Source organism: Silurus meridionalis, chromosome 5 (genome assembly GCF_014805685.1).
Source record: "Silurus meridionalis isolate SWU-2019-XX chromosome 5, ASM1480568v1, whole genome shotgun sequence".
Lineage (NCBI taxonomy): Eukaryota > Metazoa > Chordata > Actinopteri > Siluriformes > Siluridae > Silurus > Silurus meridionalis.
In genome coordinates this window covers 11952000-11973866 of record NC_060888.1, presented here as the reverse complement: position 1 = coordinate 11973866, position 21867 = coordinate 11952000, and the positions used below count along the sequence as shown (strand labels likewise).

The 21867-nt window shown below is 36.9% G+C and overlaps 1 protein-coding gene across 1 annotated transcript in view; it reads left to right on the top strand.

Moving 5' to 3' along the window:
* The window catches only part of LOC124386482 (stress-70 protein, mitochondrial), a 43893-nt gene extending 22769 nt beyond the window's left edge, over window positions 1-21124 (top strand). Inside the window, exons 5-17 of the mRNA XM_046850346.1 lie at window positions 2514-2638; window positions 2760-2833; window positions 5732-5838; window positions 5924-6086; window positions 7693-7785; window positions 8428-8637; window positions 10750-10977; window positions 12058-12162; window positions 12482-12599; window positions 12687-12781; window positions 15097-15189; window positions 15275-15415; window positions 20714-21124. Of these exons, the coding sequence (XP_046706302.1) occupies window positions 2514-2638; window positions 2760-2833; window positions 5732-5838; window positions 5924-6086; window positions 7693-7785; window positions 8428-8637; window positions 10750-10977; window positions 12058-12162; window positions 12482-12599; window positions 12687-12781; window positions 15097-15189; window positions 15275-15415; window positions 20714-20791 (1630 nt within the window). The 3' untranslated portion in view covers window positions 20792-21124. The remainder of the gene's footprint in view (window positions 1-2513; window positions 2639-2759; window positions 2834-5731; window positions 5839-5923; window positions 6087-7692; window positions 7786-8427; window positions 8638-10749; window positions 10978-12057; window positions 12163-12481; window positions 12600-12686; window positions 12782-15096; window positions 15190-15274; window positions 15416-20713) is intronic.
* The last annotated feature ends 743 nt before the right edge of the window (window positions 21125-21867 follow it).

Sequence of the window (21867 nt, the reverse complement as noted above, 5' to 3'; positions counted from 1 at the left end):
CAATAAATTAGCTCAAAGATTTGACCAAAGTTGAACATCTCTCATAGACTGCCTAGTCACCAGATTTCACTATGGTGGTACTAGCGTTACAGTAGCAGCTAGAGGCAGCTTGTTTTTGCCTTGCATGCATGTTCTCTGGCCTAGGCTCTAGTGTTACTGATTAACTCAGGCTGTTCTAAAACAATTAGCTATGCTGCAAGAAATTATTTCAACACCTTTCCTAAACAAAGTGGGCAGTGTCTTAAAAACTGCTTACATTTTTATTCAAACCCCATTGTTTTCAGAACATCTGGACATCCTGCAGTATTCTGACCATAAACAGCTGTGAGATGCTGACATATGGCATTAGGATGAACTTTTACTATGTTTCGCTTGGTAAACTCCGACTCATTAAGGCATGTCTTTATCTCCCACATGAATAACTATTTTTGCAAATTGTATGATTGCTCAAATCTGGGAAATAAGATTATCTGCCATCTCTTGCACCCTGACTTATGATATGTTGCTATAATGACCAGCTATAAAGCCTGAACATTTACTTTCAACTTTGCAATTATGATGCTATTTATCACTCGCTCTCCCCTTTGTGAGGTTTCTAATTAGGGCTATAGATTATTTTAGTAATCATCTATTCTACCGATTATTCCATTGATTAAGTAATCGGATAAGAAGTATCCTTTTTTCTTTTTGTAAATTTGTTTCCTTTTTATTGCTGAAATTGCATACAAGTGTATCTGTGAAAACTAAACCCATTTAGTGCATTTTAGAGTTCACTTAACTCTATAAAAAGTAAATGCACTCTATGGTGTTTTCTTTGTTGTAGTTTGAAATTATCCCAAACTTTGTCGTTTTCTTTGGCCTGAATCTATGGTGGCCATTTCCACCACATAAAAAATTGCCTAATTCTGGCTTATTTTCTTGCAATTCCATTTTTGCTCGCAACTGTAAATTTTTTTGACATTCTGACTTCGAGAAATTCAGAGGGGAAAAAACTGAATTGCTAGAATTCAAGTCTGAATTGTAAGGAAAAATTAGGCAAACTTTTTTTTTTTTTATGTGGCAGAAATGGGCATCCATAAGAATCTTCTTGCACCTCTCCGTTTTCTCCCTGTTCCTCCAGTTTTCCAATTCCGCTATGTCTTCTGTGTTTACCTGCCCAGAGCGCTTCCAAGTTTATTGTGTGGTGTAATAATGGTCCAAAGCATGGGGAAACACAATGCTCCTTGTGTAGTAAAATGAACTAAACGAAGCATTGAGACTTGATGCTGCTCTCATTTTTGATAGGCATCTCTAGTGTGTGGATGCACACTTTTTAATGGAGCAATATCCTGTCTAGAGATGTGTATAATTTACATTTTGTCAGTACCGGTATCGATACTATTGTTTACAATTTGGTGCAAAGGACATGATGTGAAAATTTCAAGTTATCAGTGCTGAACTTTTTAGTTTTAGTTTCAGTTTACAAATGCCTCTAAACAAACAGAAAAAATGCACACTTTCTTTTTTTTTTTTTTTATGAAAAGCGAGACAGAGAGAGAGAGAGAGAGAGAGAGAGAGAGAGATTTCCTCAGCATACCACAGCACAACAAATTTAAACAGCATGTGCATAGAAGCACAACTAATATCTGAACGAGCTTGACTACCATAGTGATGGGCAATAATTCCAATTTATAAATTGTGTGATAGCCTTATGACACTGACACTCACTGACAGCGAAACCCTTTCGAGGCTTCCTGTGGTATTATTCATATTTCTATTGACATTTTAAAACTGATGTGGTGTCCTGGAGGATTTTTGGTACAGTCTAAAGACTTATTTTATAATGAAGGTTACCTTCGCTTGAGGCTGAGGCAGGGCAGTTTCAGTTAGAGCTGGGAGATGACAGAGACATGGTAAATACAACGCATTGCTTTCAGTAAAAGCCTGTTTTGTTTGTTACATTATATTAATAGTGTTGACTCCTTTGTTCACTGTTACACTTCTACATATATTGGTGTCTCTTAGTTTTGTCAACCTTGCCACCATGACTGATTGTCTGCACACAAGCACACTCCACACATGCGCATGAATATCACATGTACCATGAACAAACATCGGTCACGTGATTTATCATTCAGGGATGGAAAATGACCAGCAGTAACAACCTAATTTACCATTTACATCGAAGTATACAGAGATAAAACAATGCAAGTATCGAGAACGGTACCTTTTTCCTTAATCTCATCAGTAGTAGAGTACCGGTCAAAAAAGAATAATGGTTCTCTGTACCCATCCCTTCTCCTGTCAGTAAGCTATACACCTCACAAGCAAATAATATACACCCCACAAGCAAAACTATAAACATCCTGCAGTCAACACACTGAGTAAGCAGCTTGTTAACGTTTGTTTTCCTTGGTGATGTAATTGCAATTCAAGTGCCAATGCAAAAGTAAACATTTGACTGTTATTTTTACTTCCGTTAGTAAGGAGGGTGTATTACACATCGGACATTTCATATGGTTCTTTGTTTACAGAAAGAATGTCCCATATAAGATAGTACGTGCATCAAATGGAGATGCCTGGATAGAGGCTCATGGAAGGCTTTACTCCCCTAGCCAGGTTGGGGCCTTTATTCTGATAAAGATGAAAGAGACTTCGGGTAAGAGCCCCTTTTAAAATATTAAGACTATTTCCAACAAAAAAAAAGTATATATTATTATAATTAAAAAAAAAATTAATAGCATGCGTTTATTTGTGTTAATTACTGCTTTTTTTTCCAGAGAATTATTTGGGCCATATGGTGAAAAATGCTGTCGTCACTGTACCAGCTTATTTTAATGATTCTCAGAGACAGGTAAAGGCTGCACACAAGTCTCTTTTTTTGAAGGTTTTGTAGTGCGTCCTGCAACTAGGTTCAAGGTTATAAGAACTTGCAGAATCAGTATTTAACAGTCTGAACTATTTCCTAGCAATTATATATAGTCTGATTCATAAAAGTTTGGACAGTCATACTGGTCATGCTTTTGCATCTGTACAACACCACAAATAGAAAACTGTACATTTCATTGTATCGCATGGGGTTTAGCAAAAATATAGCATTTATTGTCAAGGAATTACAGATATGTTTAAATAGTCGATTTGTTCCATCTAATTATAGGAAACTTATTACAGAGTGTCTCTTAAAATTTAATAATATGTAAAATATTTCCTGGGTTTGGAACAGTGGCCTAAAAGAACCATCACAGCTAACAGGAACATCCTTAATTGATTGTTGAGGTGTCTTGTTAATTGGCTTCTTAACGCAGAACACATTAATTGTAGTGCTGACAAACAATGAAGATGCCTACTATTTTAAAAGTTTAACTCAAAATTAAACCTGAGTAGGCAATCGTTTCCCTTATGCATTTGTTTGTACAACAATAAACTTTATTTGCATGAATGTTTTTAGCCAGTTGTCTAGCTTTGGTAATTCAATTAGTTGTTGCACTGGATTGAATAACGTTGAATGAAGAGATTCTTGTACATCCTTGTCATGCTTTCTCCTCAGTACCACTCATCCATTTCTGGAAACCATGCTACATGGTTTTCTAGGGCTGACACATGAATGCAATCCGTGCCGTGCATACACACATTCTCATTGGATCTGTTTTTCCCCCTATGCATTTGAATTAAGTTGGGACATAATTAAGGCAAAGTATTAGTTGGGATGGGTATGCAGACTTATGTACTCATGGTTTATTTCCTTTAATTTAAAATGTATTTGCTGTACCAGCAAATAGCCTGCACCTCTTGATCAAAGTATTCATGATGGATCATATCATGCTCACATACTGGGGAATTAAACCCTTTAACCAGCTCCAGGCAGTTCAGAATAAATCAGTAATGTACTTACTTACTACTACATCCAGTCAGTTAGAGTCTGTCATAGAATTAACAAGAAAGCATAAATCTTTTTGCATTATAAAGTAACATCACATTTCTTATGTTAGAAGTAGGTGGTTAACAGTAGACAAAATTCACGGTTCGGTACATACCTCAGTTTTTAAGTCATGGTCCATTGGTACAGTTTTGGGGAAGAAATGCAAAGCGTTAAATTGCTTGTCGTTTTCTAATTAACTGGGCTCAAAGTGCGAGGCAGAGAAAAAGCAAACTTGCGGTCCTCCATTTATTATGTTCACGAGGGAACTAAATTGTTACTATGTTCCACACTTAAAAAGGTTTGCATTTGGTACATATGTGCACCGAAAGCCCTGTATCGAAACAGTTTGGTACAAATATGTGCATCATTACATCTCTAGTGAGCAGTATTTTAGAGATGACACAAGGCTATCCTAGTAATATCAGCATGGGCTGCAAATGAAAATATCATTTGCTCTAAGGTCTCTTTCTGCTGCAAAAGATTGGGCTTATCAAAGATATGGCAAGTAACCAAAGGCATGTAGAATTAAGTAGAAGGAAGTTAAGGGGGTATTTTACAGGGTTCGTATGGCTATGAAAAACCTCAAAAAGCCATGTAAAATAGCAATTTCCAGGCCTGAAATGTTTTAGAAACATAATTTAAATTTCTTTCACCTCACATAAAGTTCTCTGCAAGGGGTAATGACAACGCTCAGCTGCAGCTTATACTTATGTAGTGGACATGTGCAATGCCAGTAAAATGGAAATTTAATAATGTTTGGCTTCAAGATGAATAGGGTTGAATTGAGGGAGATCAAGACCCTGGTCATGCAAAATGTACACGTTTGACATTTTGAACATGACAGAGGCAGGGCTACATAGCCATGCTAAAGGTGCAAACCACCAGTCTGCTGCTTAGCAGGTGCTAATGATCACACTTAAAACAGCATGAGGATCAGCCAAACTCTGCTCTTAAGGTGAGGAGGTGGAAGAAAATTTCATGTCATCGGTCATACACCATGGCAGGACTGAGCACAGCAACAAGACACAGCGTAGTTATTCTTTATCAGCAAAGTCTGCCAGGCAAAGATTTCAAAGCAGACTGGCCTTTCAAGATGTGCTGTTCAAGCTATTTTGAAGAATCACATAGTAAAAGGCAATGTTGAGGACCGTAGATGCCGTGGTTGGCCAAGGAAACGTAATGCATTAGATAAAAAATACATAAGATGCATAGTGCCATCAGCAAACACCTTGCAGAAACCAGTGGGACCCAGGTCATGGGAGAATTACAGCCTAAAAGCCATATATCTCCGAACTTCCTTGCAAGATTGAGGCTGCATTTTTGCAAATTGGATTTGAAGAGTTGGTCAGGCGTAATAGTGTTCTCAATGCTGAAATCTGATTATACAACATACAGCCAATATCATTAAGAGATTTTGAGTGCAGAAGAATCAACAAGGAGTACTGGAAGTGATAGTTTGTCCCCACGATCTGTCCCCAGAATCAAGTCTATCTGGGATTGCATGTAGAGACAGGAATTACATTCATAGATAATCTGTGATTGGTACTCAAAGATGTTTGGAACAACCTACCTGCCAATTTCCTTCAAAAACTGTGTGTAAGTGTACATAGAACAATTGATTCTGTTTTTCAGGCAAAAGATGGACATACCACAGAGTGATTAATTTGGATTTATTTTTTGTTCATTGAATTTTTTTTGTAAACGCATAAATAAATAGTCTAAAACACCTATTTGTTTAAAACATTTTTGCTTTACAGCCTTTTTTTCACACTTGCCTTAAACTTTTGCCTTAAACAGTACTGTATATTAACCAATATGCTGCATTGATTACAGGCAACCAAAGATGCTGGCCAGATTGCAGGTCTAAATGTGCTGAGAGTCATCAATGAGCCTACAGCAGCTGCTTTGGCATATGGACTTGAAAAGACTCAGGACAAAGTGTATGTGTGTGAAACTTGTCCAACAATCACTTACCATTGTTGGCATTTGCATATTTTTAATTCAATTCTGTTTGTTACCTTACAGAATTGCAGTGTATGATCTTGGAGGAGGCACATTTGATATTTCAATTTTAGAGATTCAAAAAGGAGTTTTTGAAGTGAAATCTACCAATGGGGACACATTCTTAGGTGGTGAAGATTTTGATCAGTATCTGCTAAGGCATATAGTGAAAGAGTTTAAAAGAGAGGTTTGTATGTATATTTTTTGCACATATACAATTTTGGCTGAACAATGGTAGAGTATTCAAAATAAAAATAATAAAACCTTATTCATCATGTTTTGAAAAAGGGCAAAAATGTTGCTTAACTTGGCTTATAAATGGCCTCTTTAATGGGAATGCCTTTTCACCTGAATGCTACAATACTTGGTATACTGTATATACAATACTATACAATTCCTTAGTTAAAGCCAAACTACAGTAGCCCAAGCCCATTTGTTTGTGGCTGAGATTATATTTGTTTATTATTTGCATAATATACAAATGCACGTTGATATATTTTTGCTAATTGAGGTCACTACTAGAGAATGAGCTTTAATAATAGTCAAAACATTTCCATATTTGTACATAACATGTCAATCAATTCTAATGTGGTATAGCTTAGTTATGTCAAGAAACTGTAACTCATATGTACTTAATTGCATTTGAATTAAACCTAGAAAGCATACATATAACTAAATATAAGTAAAATGAGAAAGCTAGCAACAAAGGCTAGTGTTTATCAAAAAGGATATGGGATAGCTCACATTCTTGATAGGTTACCTTTATGCATTTATTTTTAAGTGGCTTTTGAACTAATTGCTTTTAAAACATGTTTGCCAACGATCAATAATATCTTAGTAGGGGTTTCAGAGGGGTGCTATTGTACTGTCATCATGAAGAATTAATGGTAGAATAGCCTGAAGGCTATTTACACTTTGAGTTCGGGAAAGGAAGAACAGGGGGGCGGCGGCAAGTTACCGCCTGAAAATAGATTTATTTTCTTTTAATCTCATGCTTTCACTAGTCCCCTGGTGGTCTAGTGGTCTAAGATGAAGCGCTCCCACCGCTGCGCCCCGGGTTCGATTCCCGGTCAGGGAACCATCCCCAGCCACTCTCAGTGCCGGTCCCAAGCCCGGATAAATTGGGGAGGGTTGCGTTAGGAAGGGCATCCAGCGTAAAAACATGTGCCAAATCAAACGTGCGGAGGATCCGCTGTGGCGACCCCTAACGGGAGAAGCCGAAAGAAAGTTTAATCTCATGCTTTCACTCTCTCTTACACACACACACACACACACACACACACACCTGTGTTTCTCTTGCTTTTTTCCTAACTTGATGCAGAGAAAAAGAAAAATGGGTGATGGGGTTGGCTAGTTGACACAATGATTAAGGGCAAATGCACATTGTGTGCATAGTGAATACAGAGACTTCAATAATACATTCTATGACTGCATTGATTAAATAGAAAGCCAGAATTTAATTAAGACATGAGGGTGCCCCGAGACATAAAGAGGCCAGCCATTTCAGTCAACAAACTTGAGTGAACAGGTAAGAGTAGGGGGTCACATTATACAAGCTTCCCAGTTCAGTAAAAGTTTTGCGAGGCATAGAATCTCCATTGCCATCAAGTTTTGATTGTACACATTTCACAATGACAGCCATTTTGTAATGTCAGATGTTTTAATACAGTGCTATGTAATGTATTTTATTTAGCATATAATTGCCAATCCAGCATCAATCACTGTTCTTTTTTTTTTGTTTCTTTTTTCCTTTTTTTTTTAAAATTTTTTTTAAATTTTTATTTAAACTTTAGTCAGGTGTTGATCTAACAAAAGACAACATGGCATTGCAAAGATTGCGAGAGGCAGCTGAGAAGGCCAAATGTGAACTTTCTTCTTCTCTGCAGGTTGGTTCCTGTTTATATTTTTTTCTTTTTAACAGAATAGTTTGATTTCAATTGTTCAACTCTACTTAATGTAAAACATTTGTGTTTTGCAAGGTTTGTTGAAGAGAAAAGCTGTTTAAGAGTTATATGGACTTATTAGCACTTAGTACGTCAATTCATTTTGCTGTGATCATTCTCCTTTTTTGACCATTTCCAAAATCCAATATCATCTAAATGGATACCAAGTGGACTGATGGTTTTTAAATTACTGTATTAATGTAAAATTACTTTATAATTTAATTAAACAATATTTTTTAATTTTATTAAACATGCAAAATGAAACCCAATGCTTATCAACTCTGGTTCTGTAAACAATATTCTTTAATTCTGTTGCAGATCATATCACTTTCATTTAAGTTGTTTAAAATGTTTACAAAATTTGTGTACAAAGTTAGATTGTGATGCCATTGTATTGCAGATAAGAGTGCTGGTATATGTAGTGCTACTAAAAATATCTATTGTAAAAGAGTAATGCTTTATTACATTCTATATTAGCCCTCATTTCTTCTATCATAATTAGAGAGAAAATAAGAAAAATAAATTGCATTCTTTATTGTTGTTAAATATATTAAATTCTCTCTCTCTCTTTTTTTTGCCATACAGACTGACATCAACCTACCTTACTTAACAATGGACAGCTCTGGTCCTAAACACTTGAACATGAAACTTACCCGTGCCCAGTTTGAGGGTATTGTAGGAGATCTAATTAGAAGGACTGTGGCCCCATGTCAGAAGGCCATGCAAGATGCTGATGTTTCTAAGAGTGATATCGGAGAAGTTTTGCTGGTTGGGGGCATGACTCGTATGCCAAAGGTAAATATGTCCCAAACTGTTCAAAAGTTTTTCTGAGTACAGGGTGTAAAATGAACCATGGAATTTAGAAAGGTGGTACTATTCACTTCTCTATAAGTGTACTTTGCTCACATTGGTATAGTTAATTTAGAAAATTGTCTAACCATCTAAGCAATAATTAGAATGTGACCGTTTTAATTTAATTAGCAATTTGAAACAAACAGCTCTGGAATAAAATGACCACTGCAAGTTACTCCTAAATCAGCATCTTTTGGAGTATGACAAGCATTCCATGCCTTCTTTGTTTAATTTTTACACAAGCACACCTTATTCTGCTTAATGAGCTACTGATTTGGTGATCACCCTATTTAATGGGGAAAAGTATAAAACAAAAAGCATTGCTGTAATCAACACTCTCCTCTGCAGTGTGACCAATTGGATGTTAAAAAAAAAAAAGTGCTAGAAGTCTTTCAAAGGTAATTGGAAATGTAAAAATAACCATTGAACATGCCAGTAAAAAGTAGAAAGGTTTTGGGGGGCTAGCTTCACTGGCACAAGGATTCAGTGAGCATCAAATTGCGTCTTTCCTTAACATTTTTAAAGATGGCAGTCCACAAAAACAAGATCAAGCAACAGACACTGGGAACAACAAAGCTAGAACCTGGGAGAGCTGAAAACGGATCAGTAACAAGCGAGAAACTTATTTGAATGTCAATCAAGAACCGTAGCCTAACCTCAAGTGACTTTACCCCAGTTTAGTTTGTCACTGTTGTTAAGTGCATGGCAAGAACAGTTTGAAACAGGCTTCTACACGCATGGCTGAAGTCATACAAAGCCAGGAAAAAAAGCCCTTCATCAGTGAAAAGCAAAGAAGAGCCAGGCTTAAGTTTGCAAAAGACCACAGGAGTTTGACTCCTAAGCACTCCTAAGCAAGGTCATCTTTTCTGATGAGTCCAATTTTCAGCGGAGACCTGGAGACGCATACAACCCACAGTGTCTTGCACCAACTGTAAAATATGAAGGAGGGTCAGTGATGATCTGTTAGTGCATCAGTCTGGAATTGGACAGATTTGTCTTTGTGAAGGACTCGTGAATCAAGCCACATACAGGGATGTTCTAGAGGAACATTTGCTTCCATTCTGCTAAGACAATGTTTCCCAAATCAGAGGAATAGATTTTCAAACAGGATAATGCGCCATGCCATACAGCTAGAGCAGTGATAGTCTGAAGATTGAGCTAAAACAAGTTTTGGCATGCTCTACACCAGTTAGCATGCCAAAAAGCATAAAAGCTGTAATTGCAAATCAGGGTTATTCTACCAAATACTGATTTCTTAATTTTATTTAGCCAAAGCATTAACGCAATTTGTTTAAATATTATTTGCATTTAGCTTTATAGAGTTATAAAGCTTTGCAAATACTGCATGTTCTTGGGTTATTTTGATTGGTTGTCATTTAAATATACACTCTAACAATAGTTATATTTTAAATTTAGGAGAAATATTGTCAGCAGTTCACAAAAAAGGAAACAAAACTGTTCTATGCTATAAAAAGAGAATGAAAACGGAAACGAAAAGAAATGAAAAAAATATGCATTGGTGTAAAAAAAAAAATGCATAAGCATTTGCTAAAAAGGTGACAAATATAATAAATGTATAATTATTATTTGCTGCTTTTATATTTAGTGCTTGTTTACACCATTTTAATTGAATCCCTCACTATGTAGCAAGCGAGGTGATTGTGCCACCTGATGCTTGCGTCACAGATCTAATGCGTCTGTCCCGAAATTAGCAAACAGTTGACACAATAGCACTTCATTAAACTATTGTTATACTGTTATTTTGCCTTCACGCTAACCCGTAGCTTGAGCAGCCCAACTAATCGATAACAGCATTCTTTAACAACAAATTTAATTATTGATTTTATCGATTGGTTGTTGCAGCCCTAGACACTATGCATAAATGTACATAAATGTTAGACTGAAAACGTAATTATATTTTTCATAGACATAGCATATTTGCAAGATTGTGTAGAGAAAATTATTCATGCAAGCTGAATTTCAGGCCAAATTAGTATTGCTGCATCCTTATTTTACTGCTTAATTAATTATTAAGTAATACCTTTCCACTTTTAGGTTCAGCAAACAGTACAGGATCTATTTGGTAGGGCTCCAAGTAAATCTGTTAACCCAGATGAAGCTGTGGCTGTTGGGGCAGCCATCCAGGGGGGTGTGTTGGCTGGAGATGTGACAGATGTGCTCTTGTTGGATGTCACTCCTCTCTCTTTGGGAATTGAAACTCTGGGTGGTGTGTTCACCAAACTTATCAACCGTAATACAACCATTCCCACCAAAAAAAGCCAGGTAATTTCTTTTAGACTAAATGACAAAAGCTAATTTCTTAATAATTCAATAATTTACACAAAAATCTTTAAGGTCTTTTAGCCTGTGGCACATGTGGTTTGTCCTAAATCATCTAAATACAGTCGAACCCACTTATCTCGACCTCGGTTAACTCGCCAACCCTATTAAGTCAATGTTTTTGAAGTGAAACCGCCAAATTCTCGCTTTGTCTTAGCATTTCTAATCGGTTACGTCGCACCCTGCTTCTTTTCCACGCACGGAGCTCGTCGTAGTCATGCTGATCACACACACCTGACTCTCATTTACTCACTCATCTCCTATTTAAGCCCCTCACCTCCACACACTCGCGGTCCGTTATTGTTTGTGCATGATCGTATGTGGCTCACAATGACAGCTGTGTAATCGCGTATACGCTGTGTGGTCTGTGTAATCGCGTATACGTATCCTGCTACGCACCCTTCTTCTCAGACTCCGCATTCTCTTAACCCCACCCCAGATAACCCCGATCCTGCTGTTTTCCATGTTCACGCTGCACCACGTTTATCCGTTGCTGCTCAGCGCGGCGCTACGCGGATCCGTGGATTCTATACACGAACTGTCTCTGCTTTCACAGAACTTCATGGACCGCGCTCCCGGAGCGCACCACTGGATTTTACTGCTTCGCTACAAGTATTGGTGGATTATCTCCTGAGTATTCTTAAAACCCTTTGTTTGCGTTTACTTCGGCTTCCGCCTCCTTATCCGCATTACAGGTTATCTCAATCCGCATGACCAATCAAATCGCGGCAACGCTGTTGTGTAAAAAAAACCTCCAAAACACGTGCATGCACATTCTCATAACGCACATCATGTACATAAATAAATTTCAAGCACGTTAATATATTGCCGCCATATTGGTTTTCGTTTGTCTCGATCATCGGTTATCTCAACGCTTTTTGGCGTCCCCTAGGCCGGCGACATAACCGGGTTCCACTGTAATTTGATTATTATTTTTGAAGATTTTATCAAAATTGGTGTTAAAATACATAGGAGGCTTTAATAATTCATTTCAGTTATATCAGATCTTTCTAATCTAATCAGGTGTTTTCTACTGCTGCTGATGGGCAAACACAAGTAGAAATTAAAGTTTGCCAAGGTGAGCGTGAAATGGCAGTGGATAATAAGATCCTAGGACAGTTCACGTTGGTAAGTCATAACGTATACATTTTGTTTATTAAAATAGAATTAAATTTTTTGTTCTTTGATATATTTATATGGTTACATCTTCAAATCTCTAGTGATAGTGTTGAGCCTCTGAGAAAAGGCCCTTAGTATTATAAATTAGACGATTGTAAGTTGCTCTGGAAGGCTGTGAAGGCTGCTGAAATTGTTCTCTTTTGATACTTATATACTTAAACTTTGTCTCTTTGTTACTTTTAAAATGAATACATATATACCTTATACCTTTTGTTCACTTAAAAAAACACAAAAAACTAATTTGGGACACATTCTTTTACTGTTTTAGGTGGGCATCCCTCCTGCTCCACGTGGTGTTCCACAAATTGAAGTCACTTTTGATATTGATGCTAATGGAATTGTGCATGTTTCTGCTAAAGACAAAGGCACTGGGCGTGAACAGCAGAGTAAGATTTGGGGTTTGTCAGAACTAGTGATTTGTTTCAGTAAACCTTATAGGTAATTTGCATTTCTTTTCTCAATATTTTTTCCAGTCGTCATTCAATCCTCTGGTGGTCTCAGTAAAGATGACATTGAGAATATGATTAAGAATGCTGAAAAGCATGCAGAGGAAGACAGAAAGAGGAAGGTAATTCAGCTTTTTTTTAATCAGATATTCAGTTCCCTACAAAGGTACTAGTAAGGCAAGATTCTTATGCTTTTGATATACAGTGGGTACCAGAAGTATTCAGACCCCCTTAAATTTTTCACTCTTTGTTATATTGCAGCCATTTGCTAAAATCATTTAAGTTCATTTTTCTTCCTCTTTAATGTACACATAGCAAAACACAGAATTGTTGACATTGTTGCAGATTTATTAAAAAAGAAAAACTGAAATCACATGGTCCTAAGTATTCAGACCCTTTGCTCAGTATTTAGTAGAAGCACCCTTTTGATCGAATACAGCCATGAGTCTTTTTTGGAAAGATGCAACAAGTTTTTCACACCTGGATTTGGGGATCCTCTGCCATTCCTCCTTGCAGATCCTTTTCATTTCTGTCAGGTTGGATGGTAAACGTTGGTGGACAGCCATTTTTAGGTCTCTCCAGAGATGCTCAATTGGGTTTAAGTCAGGGCTCTGACTGGGCCATTCAAGAACAGTCACAGAGTTGTTGTGAAGCCACTCCTTCTTTATTTTGGCTGTGTGCTTAGGGTCATTGTCTTGTTGGAAGGTAAACCTTCGGCCCAGAGCACTCTGGAGAAGGTTTTTGTCCAGGATATCCCTGTACTTGGCCACATTCATCTTTCCCTCGATTCCAACTAGTCGTCCTGTCCCTGCAGCTGAAAAACACCCATGCTTCACTGTTGGGACTGTATTGGACAGGTGATGAGCAATGCCTGGTTTTCTCCACACATACTGCTTGGAATTAAGGCCAAAAAGTTCTATCTTGGTCTCATCAGACCAGAGAATCTTGGAGTCCTTCATGTGTTTTTTTTTTTTTTAGCAAACTCCATGCGGGCTTTCATGTGTCTTGCAATGAGGAGAGGCTTCTGTCGGGCCACTCTGCCATAAAGCCCCGACTGGTGGAGGGCTGCAGTGATGGTTGACTTTCTACAACTTTCTCCCATCTCCCGACTGCATCTCTGGAGCTCAGCCACAGTGATCTTTGGGTTCTTCTTTACCTCTCACCAAGGCTTTTCTCCCCCGATAGCTCAGTTTGGCCGGACGGCCAGCTCTAGAAAGGCTTCTGGTCGACCACTGTGCTCTTAGGAACCTTAAGTGCAGCAGAAATTTTTTTTTAACCTTGGCCAGATCTGTGCCTTGCCACAATTCTGTCTCTGAGCTCTTTAGGCAGTTCCTTTGACCTCATGATTCTGATTTGCTCTGACATGCATTGTGATCTGTAAGGTCTTATATAGACAGGTGTGTGGCTTTCCTAATTAAGTCCAATTAGTATAATCAAACACCTGGACTCAAATGAAGGTATAGAACCATCTCCAGGATGATCAGAAGAAATTTATAGCACCTGAGTTAAATATGAGTGTCACAGCAAAGGGTCTGAATACTTAGGACTGTGTGATATCAGTTTTTCTTTTTTAATAAATCTGCAAAAATGTCAACAATTCTGTGTTTTTCTGTCAATATAGGGTGCTATGTGTACATTAATGAGGAAAAGAAATGAACTTAAATGATTTTAGCAAAAGGCTGCAATATAACAGAGTGAAAAATTTAAGGGGGTCTGAATACTTTTCACTGAAACACAATTTTTTTCAATTAATAAAGCATATAGGACAGGTGTTTCTTGATGTGCAGGTGATTGTAATTGATTTAAACAGTTTTGAATGTGTACTTTTGGTTGAACCCTAAGATTTCTCTGTGAAGACTGTGTTTGTTAAATATAATACAAAGACTAGAGAGCTGCCCTAGAAAAGTAACCATTGGTATATCAGATTAGCTTTCACAAAGAACTACAGACATCAGCAAAAAAGTTCTGGAATCAAGTATATAAACTTTAGCCTTGTAACCAATTTGGTAAATCAAAAAGTATAAGCTGTTTAAGACTTTAACTCATTTCATGCATTTCATCTCTAAATGGTCATATCAGTGTTGTCGAGTTCTTGTACAGCAGCAGAATAAATTTCATTTCACTTTAGTCACTCTAATCAAATTTACCAAAACAGATTTTGCAGATTTGTTCACTGATCCTTACTCTGTTACATCAGTGCAGGCTAGTTTAGAGAGAGTGGATGTGAATTGAATTAAGTGTCATTCATTCACAAGCTACAAGTAACAGTTCCATCATGTTTCTTCTAAAATGCAAGATGCTGCTGCTACATTTTGGCTAATTGGAAGACTGCAAAAATGTTAGCTCATTAGGTAAACATATTCCTAAGTAAAATGCAAGGTGAGTTTGGAACATCACATTGGTTTCAGCATCATTTGTAAATGTTCATTCTGACTAGGATCGGGTTGAGGCTGTTAACATGGCTGAAGGCATTGTCCATGATACGGAGTCAAAGATGGAGGAGTTTAAGGACCAACTACCAACTGAAGAGGTACAGTAAAGCGTTGTATTTACAAATTGATGCACAAAGCACAATAAATAGTTATAACTCATGTAATTTGATCGTATTGCCTCAGTGCAAGAAGCTTCAGGATGAGATCACTAAAGTGAGAGATCTGCTTACACGGAAGGACCTAGAGACTGGAGAAAACATCAAACAGGCAGCCACAGGTCTACAGCAAGCATCACTCAAGCTCTTTGAAATGGCTTATAAGAAGGTAATGTATGATCAGATTTGTCATAATCTTTCCATTTTATAATATAACAACGCTACAATGTGATCTAAGCAAAGGTTCTCATTCTATAAAATAAAAGGTCACATAAATTTTCATAATGTGCAGTGCAAACAGCAGATCAGTCGGGGAAGCAACTTATTTCAAGACAGTGACTGGAAATGCATGTAGTGTTTATCAAAGCAGTGCTGACGGAACTTAATCTTGGGGCATTCATTGTTAATTTGAATCAAAATCGCATTCAGCAAATAAACAGCCTTTTCTTGTTTAGGATTTGTTATATATACTCTCAATATATTAAGATATCTATATTAACTGTCAAAAACAATAAGCTTTTACTTTGTGGAGTAAACTCCAGCTTTACATGCATTTCTATTGTTTATTAATTTAATGATGTGTACAATTATTTAATGCAATATTTTATTAATGAAATACAATTTCCAAAAATTTTTCATTAAAACGTGTTGTTACCAGGTGGTGTTACTCATTATAATATATAATAATATAATCATAATTTGAAATATGAAAAATAAAACTTTTTAATTATGAGACTATATTTAACTTTTAAAGGTTAAGCCCAACCCTCTGGTGAAACCAAAGAAAAACATTAAATGTTTTGAAATCTTTTAATGAAAATGCTGAAAAAAAAAATAAGGCATCAAAATATCCACTCATGTACAGCTGCCTCGAAACGCCGAAACACTATCATCCTATCTGCGACTCGCTTTCCTGTTCTGCCATACTTCACAGGAAACCTGAAACTTTCCCACACTACGGATTTAAAACAAGCAGTGCATGTACCGTTACACCCCTAGTTTCTACATTAACAGTATTTGGTGCAGCGATGTCTGTGATTCATTTTGAGTCTTTTTTTTATAAACTATAAGCCCTTCTACTCACTGTGCAAGTTCATTCATTCTGGTCGGTGTTTACATTCCACTTATTGATAGTGCATACTGTCGATTTGAAAGACAATGGGACACCTCTAATGTCATCCCTCAAAATGCCACAGCTTTATCACCTTCACCCCCCCAATACAGCAGGTACTGGGGTCTCTACACAGCTGAAAACCTTAACACCCTTTGCCTCTTTTCTCCCCAAAACAAGAACCACACACTCCATCCAGGACAGAGACATTAACAGAGCTTTTAATAGACAGAGTCCCTGAAAAACAGACTGTATCGTTTCCCCATTCACCCTGAAGTACTTCTCTATTATGAACATTCCGAAAACGGTTTGATTAGAATAAATACTTAATAATAACGTTATTTATTTACTTTTTTTTATGTTGCCTAGTTAATAATAATAATCCTACAATAATCTTTTATTATAAGATTCTGTCCAAGTGCTATTAAATGAAAAGGAAATGGGAAATTGGTATAAACAAATTAAAGTATATAGAAGATATTTTTTAATATTTTCTACATGGTTAAACATAGGACTATGCTACTTGTGAGAGGGGGAAAAAGATCTGTCAAGTATAAGTCCTTTTATCTTTTTATTAGGCCTAAATTCAGAAATAATCCAGAATACCAGCCCTATTAATGCTAAACTACTATTTATTATGTAGGCTAAGCTTTGTACTTCACTGGCATTATTGGTGAAAAAAATCATCTTTCTCATATCAGTACAGGTCACTGCACAGATTATTTTACAGATTACTCAGATTGAGCAGGGTAACGTTTTAAATTTGGTTGTCTGTTTTATTTTAATAATTTACAGGCTGCGATTTCAAGCTAGCAGGGGGAGTTACAAGATTGACAAATCCCTGTTTACAAAAAAACTCAGACAAGAGTAGGGAAAAAATTAGGTTTAAAGAGGCAAAATGAGTTTAGCAAGGTGGTGAAGGAGGCTAAACTGCTGTACAGTGGAAGACTACAACAGCAGTTTTCATCTAATGATTCTCCTTCTGTCTGGAGAAGGTTACCCCCACCCCTCCTGTTGAAGGGCAAGGGGTCAGCCCTAATATCATTCACCACAACTTTGTCAGCTTCACCTCCCCCTCCCCAGCAGGAACTGGGGCTTCTAAACAGCTAAACATCCTCCTCGCTCTTCTACCCCAACACAACAATGACTCTCTCCATCCACGGGGAGTACTGTGCTGATCAGTTTTCTCCAGTGTACACTTAGCTTCAACACCTCACTGGAGATATGCCACCCTGCTTCAACACCTCCACTATTCCAAAAAAAACCTAGAATGAGAAAAAAAAGAATGGCTTTTTTGAACACCTTGTGAAACTGCATAGTTAATGTCTTTATCTTTATTTAATTTTTTTTTCTTAGGTTTTTTTTTATATCAAATTTGTATATTTTTATAGCACCAGCAAGGCATGTTTGTTTTGTTTTGTTTGTTGCATGTCACTTCTGTTCCTCAAACCAGAATACATTAATGACAGCAATTAAATCAGACTTTGTAGATGGTTTTGCTATTTTTCAAATGTAGTTTTTCGAGCATGCCACACCATCTCAATAGGATTCATGTCGGGGGATTCTGCTGTAGTCTTCACCCAGTTAATACCCTCTGTAGCAATCACCTTTTTTGCAGCAGTGTGTTTTGGATCATTTTCCTGGAAACAGTGATTACCGTAATTTCCGGACTATTAAGCGCACCAATATATATAAGCCGCACCCACTGAATTTGACACAGATTTTTATTTTGAACATAAATAAGCCGCACTGTCTACACTGAAACTAATGAACTTTACACAGGCTTTAATGCAAGACAGTGACTGTAACACGGCTTGTATCTAAACAGTAGCCTACCAAGAAAGTCATTGTTCACCGTCTTTCCTTCCTTTCAAAACAATTTCTCTCGAAAGTTTATCTTTTGGTATCGTCGTGCGTTTAAAAATCACCACCGGTGGACGCTTTTCTCCCGATGCCGTGCAGCTCAGAACACAGGTGAAGTGTGTGTTTTCATGCCCGGTTGTTTTTAGCGTGACGAATGATTCGCATTTCCTGTTGAAACCCAGGAAAAATCCATAAATAAGCCCGCTACATTGTTTAAGCCGCGGGGTTCAAAGCGTGGGAAAAAAGTGCTTATAGTCTGGAAAATACGGTAGTTGTCATGTAATTTTCAATTCATAATAGTAAAATAGTAGAAACATAGTGAAAAATGAAAATTATCTTTGCTATGAAAAAGTTGCCATATGTTAAGCTTGGTTATTCATTCACTCAAATTCAGAAATATGTATCTCTACATAATAAGACTTCCACTACTGAGATTTATAATGCTGAAATTTCTCACTAATACTAAGTATATGATAATGTCGAACTGTTTTAATGCTAAGTAAAGCTGGCCGAAGCTAAATTTCTCAAAAATCTATAACAATAGTCAAACGTATTAAACTGAAAGTAAGGTTATAGATTCAGCACCTTGACTAATTGCTGAATTACAAATAGTGCGTTGAGATTTCAATCTATATATACAGTATATACACAGTACAATGTACAATGTATAAATACAAATAAGGAAAGGAAAAAAAAAAGTACGCATTTCAGGTAATATTTCAAGGTGGTATTGCACGTAATTGCAGGTAATATTGCACATAATATTGCACATGATTCATGTAATATTGCGCACAGGTAATGTTATTGCACAGCTAAAAAGTCATAACAGTGTTGTATTTTGGTGACTGGTTTTACTGGGAACAGCTTCGGTTGTAAAGTCTGATAGCAGCAGGGAGAAAAGACCTTCTGTAACGCTCCTTCAGACACTTAGTGTGTAACAGTCTGTCACTAAAGGAGCTGCTCAGCGATGTAACGGTTACATACAGGGGGTAAGAGATATTCTGCAGCAATGATGATAGTTTTGCTACCACCTCCTGTACAGTGTCCAGGGAATCCCCAGGACTGAGCTGGCCTTCCTGATCAGCTTGTCTAGTCTCTTCCTGTCTGCAGTAGAGATGCTGCTGCCCCAGCAGACTACTCCATAGAATATGGCTGAGGCCACCACAGAGTCAAAAAAAGGTCTTCAGTAGCTTTCCCTGCACTCCAAAAGACAGTCTCCTCAGCAGAAAGAGTCTGCTTTGCCCTTTCTTGTAAATTGCCTCAGTGTTGTCTGTCCAGTCCAGTTTTTTGTTTGGGTGAACACCCAGGTAAAAACCCCATTTGAAAGTTCAAAGGTTAGGCAAGGTCATCTAAAGGAAATTTAAAGAAGGAGCATTCCATAGAGCTTAGAGATGAAGTAATGAAAATGCATATATTAGGGAAAGTGTACAATCATATGTTTGGAAGTACATGGGAAAATAATCAGGAAATGGAGTGACAAAAAAATCTAATGTGGGAGAAGGTTTTTGGTCAGATGAGACCAATGAGAGAAATGGTTTTTTTTTTGGACACAACTCAAATATGTCTGTGTGGTGGAAACTCTTCCCATTCCTCAAAAGTCACCTTTCACCAGGGCAATGATCTCAAGCCTAATCAAAGTTCTGATATAAATCCTATTTAGAAACTGTGGCATTATTTGAAAATTGTAGCTCAGAAGCATCACCCAACTAACCTTAACCCTCTGGAGCCTGAGGGTGTTTTTGGCCCCTTGAGAGATTTTGACATTTGGTTCTTTTTAGTTGCTTTTAAAATATATTATTGACAAAAGACTTATTACACTGTCTTCAGCAAAAACTGGGCTACCATAACATGTAAACAACTTATGTGTGTGTTTGTATTTTTGACAAAATAAGGTTTATGCGTGGTTTTTGAAAAAGCAAAAAAACAAAACTCACTGATATAAGGCCACAAAACCTATAGTAAACATGTTTTCCCAAGACTTTTTGAGAACAGAGCTTCTAATGTAGGGTTTTTTTTTTTAATCATGTGAAAATCGTCCTGCCTGCTCATTCACCTTAAACAATACTTTGATTTAAAATTTAAAATACACTTTGAAAGGCCATATGCGAAGAGGTCCACTGGTTCTTCAGTAATATAAGATAATTGGTCAGGGGTCTGAAAACCTTTTCAAGGTACTGTAATGGGTTATTTTTCTATCAGCCAAGATTGTACTGCCATATGCTCATTAAAACGGTACAGTTGATGTAGCTTGACCAACACATCTTAACCTCAGTCTGCTTTAAAATCCTTGACTTATAGTAATGTAAAGAACATTCATGAGTATACTTAAGATGGCAATATCCAAAAGTATTGTTATTTAATAGGACTTTGGTAATTTGACACATTGCAATAGAAAATCTCTCTTTTTGCTGTACCAACAAAATCTAGGACTAAACCACAAGGATTTTTTTTTTTTTTTTAACAGCCCTCATTTGTCTTGTTAATTATTTCTAGATGGCTTCAGAGAGAGAAGGCAGCACTGGCAGTTCAAGTGGAATGGAGACAGGAGAGAAAAAGGAGGGACAACAGTAAAGCCTTCAAAGTGAGGGCTATCCATGGACTAAAGACTGATATTGGTCTCCAGTTATTCTATAATTGTGCTTTATCACAATACTGAACATTTGTATTTACCATCCTTCTGAAATTAATTTCATACATGTACTTTTCACGTTAACTTGAGCGATTTGTTTTTTCCACCTATTTCTCCTGTCTGTAAAATGCTTTTGTGACCCTCAGTTTAAATTGTGTAAATGAAATGTATTCTCTGACATCAAAGCTTATTTTTGGGTGGGGGTTGTTTTCATTGTTTAATTGGTACCATAGTTAAATATCTTTGTGTCTATTAAAGTTACTGGTATGTCCTGATTACCTATATTTTTTGCAATTTGTCACAAAGTTTTCAGATTCACTAATACAATACATACAGTATGGTACCTTTAGAACAGGCTTTTACATTTCTGTAGAGCAATGTTGGTCCCTCTATGGAGAATTGATTTACTTAAGTCACACTGTAAGGCTTTTTTTAAGCATAAACTCCCCCTTTTTAAAGTCTTAATTTTAGTTATTTGACTAATACACTGCAAAGCGTTTAGTTTTGTAGCGGAAGAGAATACCTGCACTGATACTGCCACCACCATGTTTTACTAAGTGTAATATGCTTTTATTGTGAATTTCCTAGTAGTTTAAGCCAAATCTAACAGTCAATTTTGGAAAACTATGTAAAAACAGAAGAAATTAAGATCCAAATCAGTTGCTTAGTTTTCTGTAAGATTTATTTCCAAATAAATTATGCTGAATAAAATCTTTATTCAGCATTGGGTTGATGGTTGGAAACACCTAAATAAGAGCCTCAGGGGAAAAGATCTGAGAGAAAGTCTAACTTGGGTAATCCAGTTTTGGACGAATGATATGAGTCAAATACTGATATCTATAAAAGATTTTCATTAGTCTAAAACATTCTATTCAACTACCTAAAATAAATTATGCAAATAGGGCCACAAATGTGGCAAGTTAGAGTCTCTTCCATCATTTATTACGCTCAAAATGTTATGCTTGCTGTTTTACTGAGGCTGCACTGCATGTTCTTAGAAGTAGATACCACCTGGCAA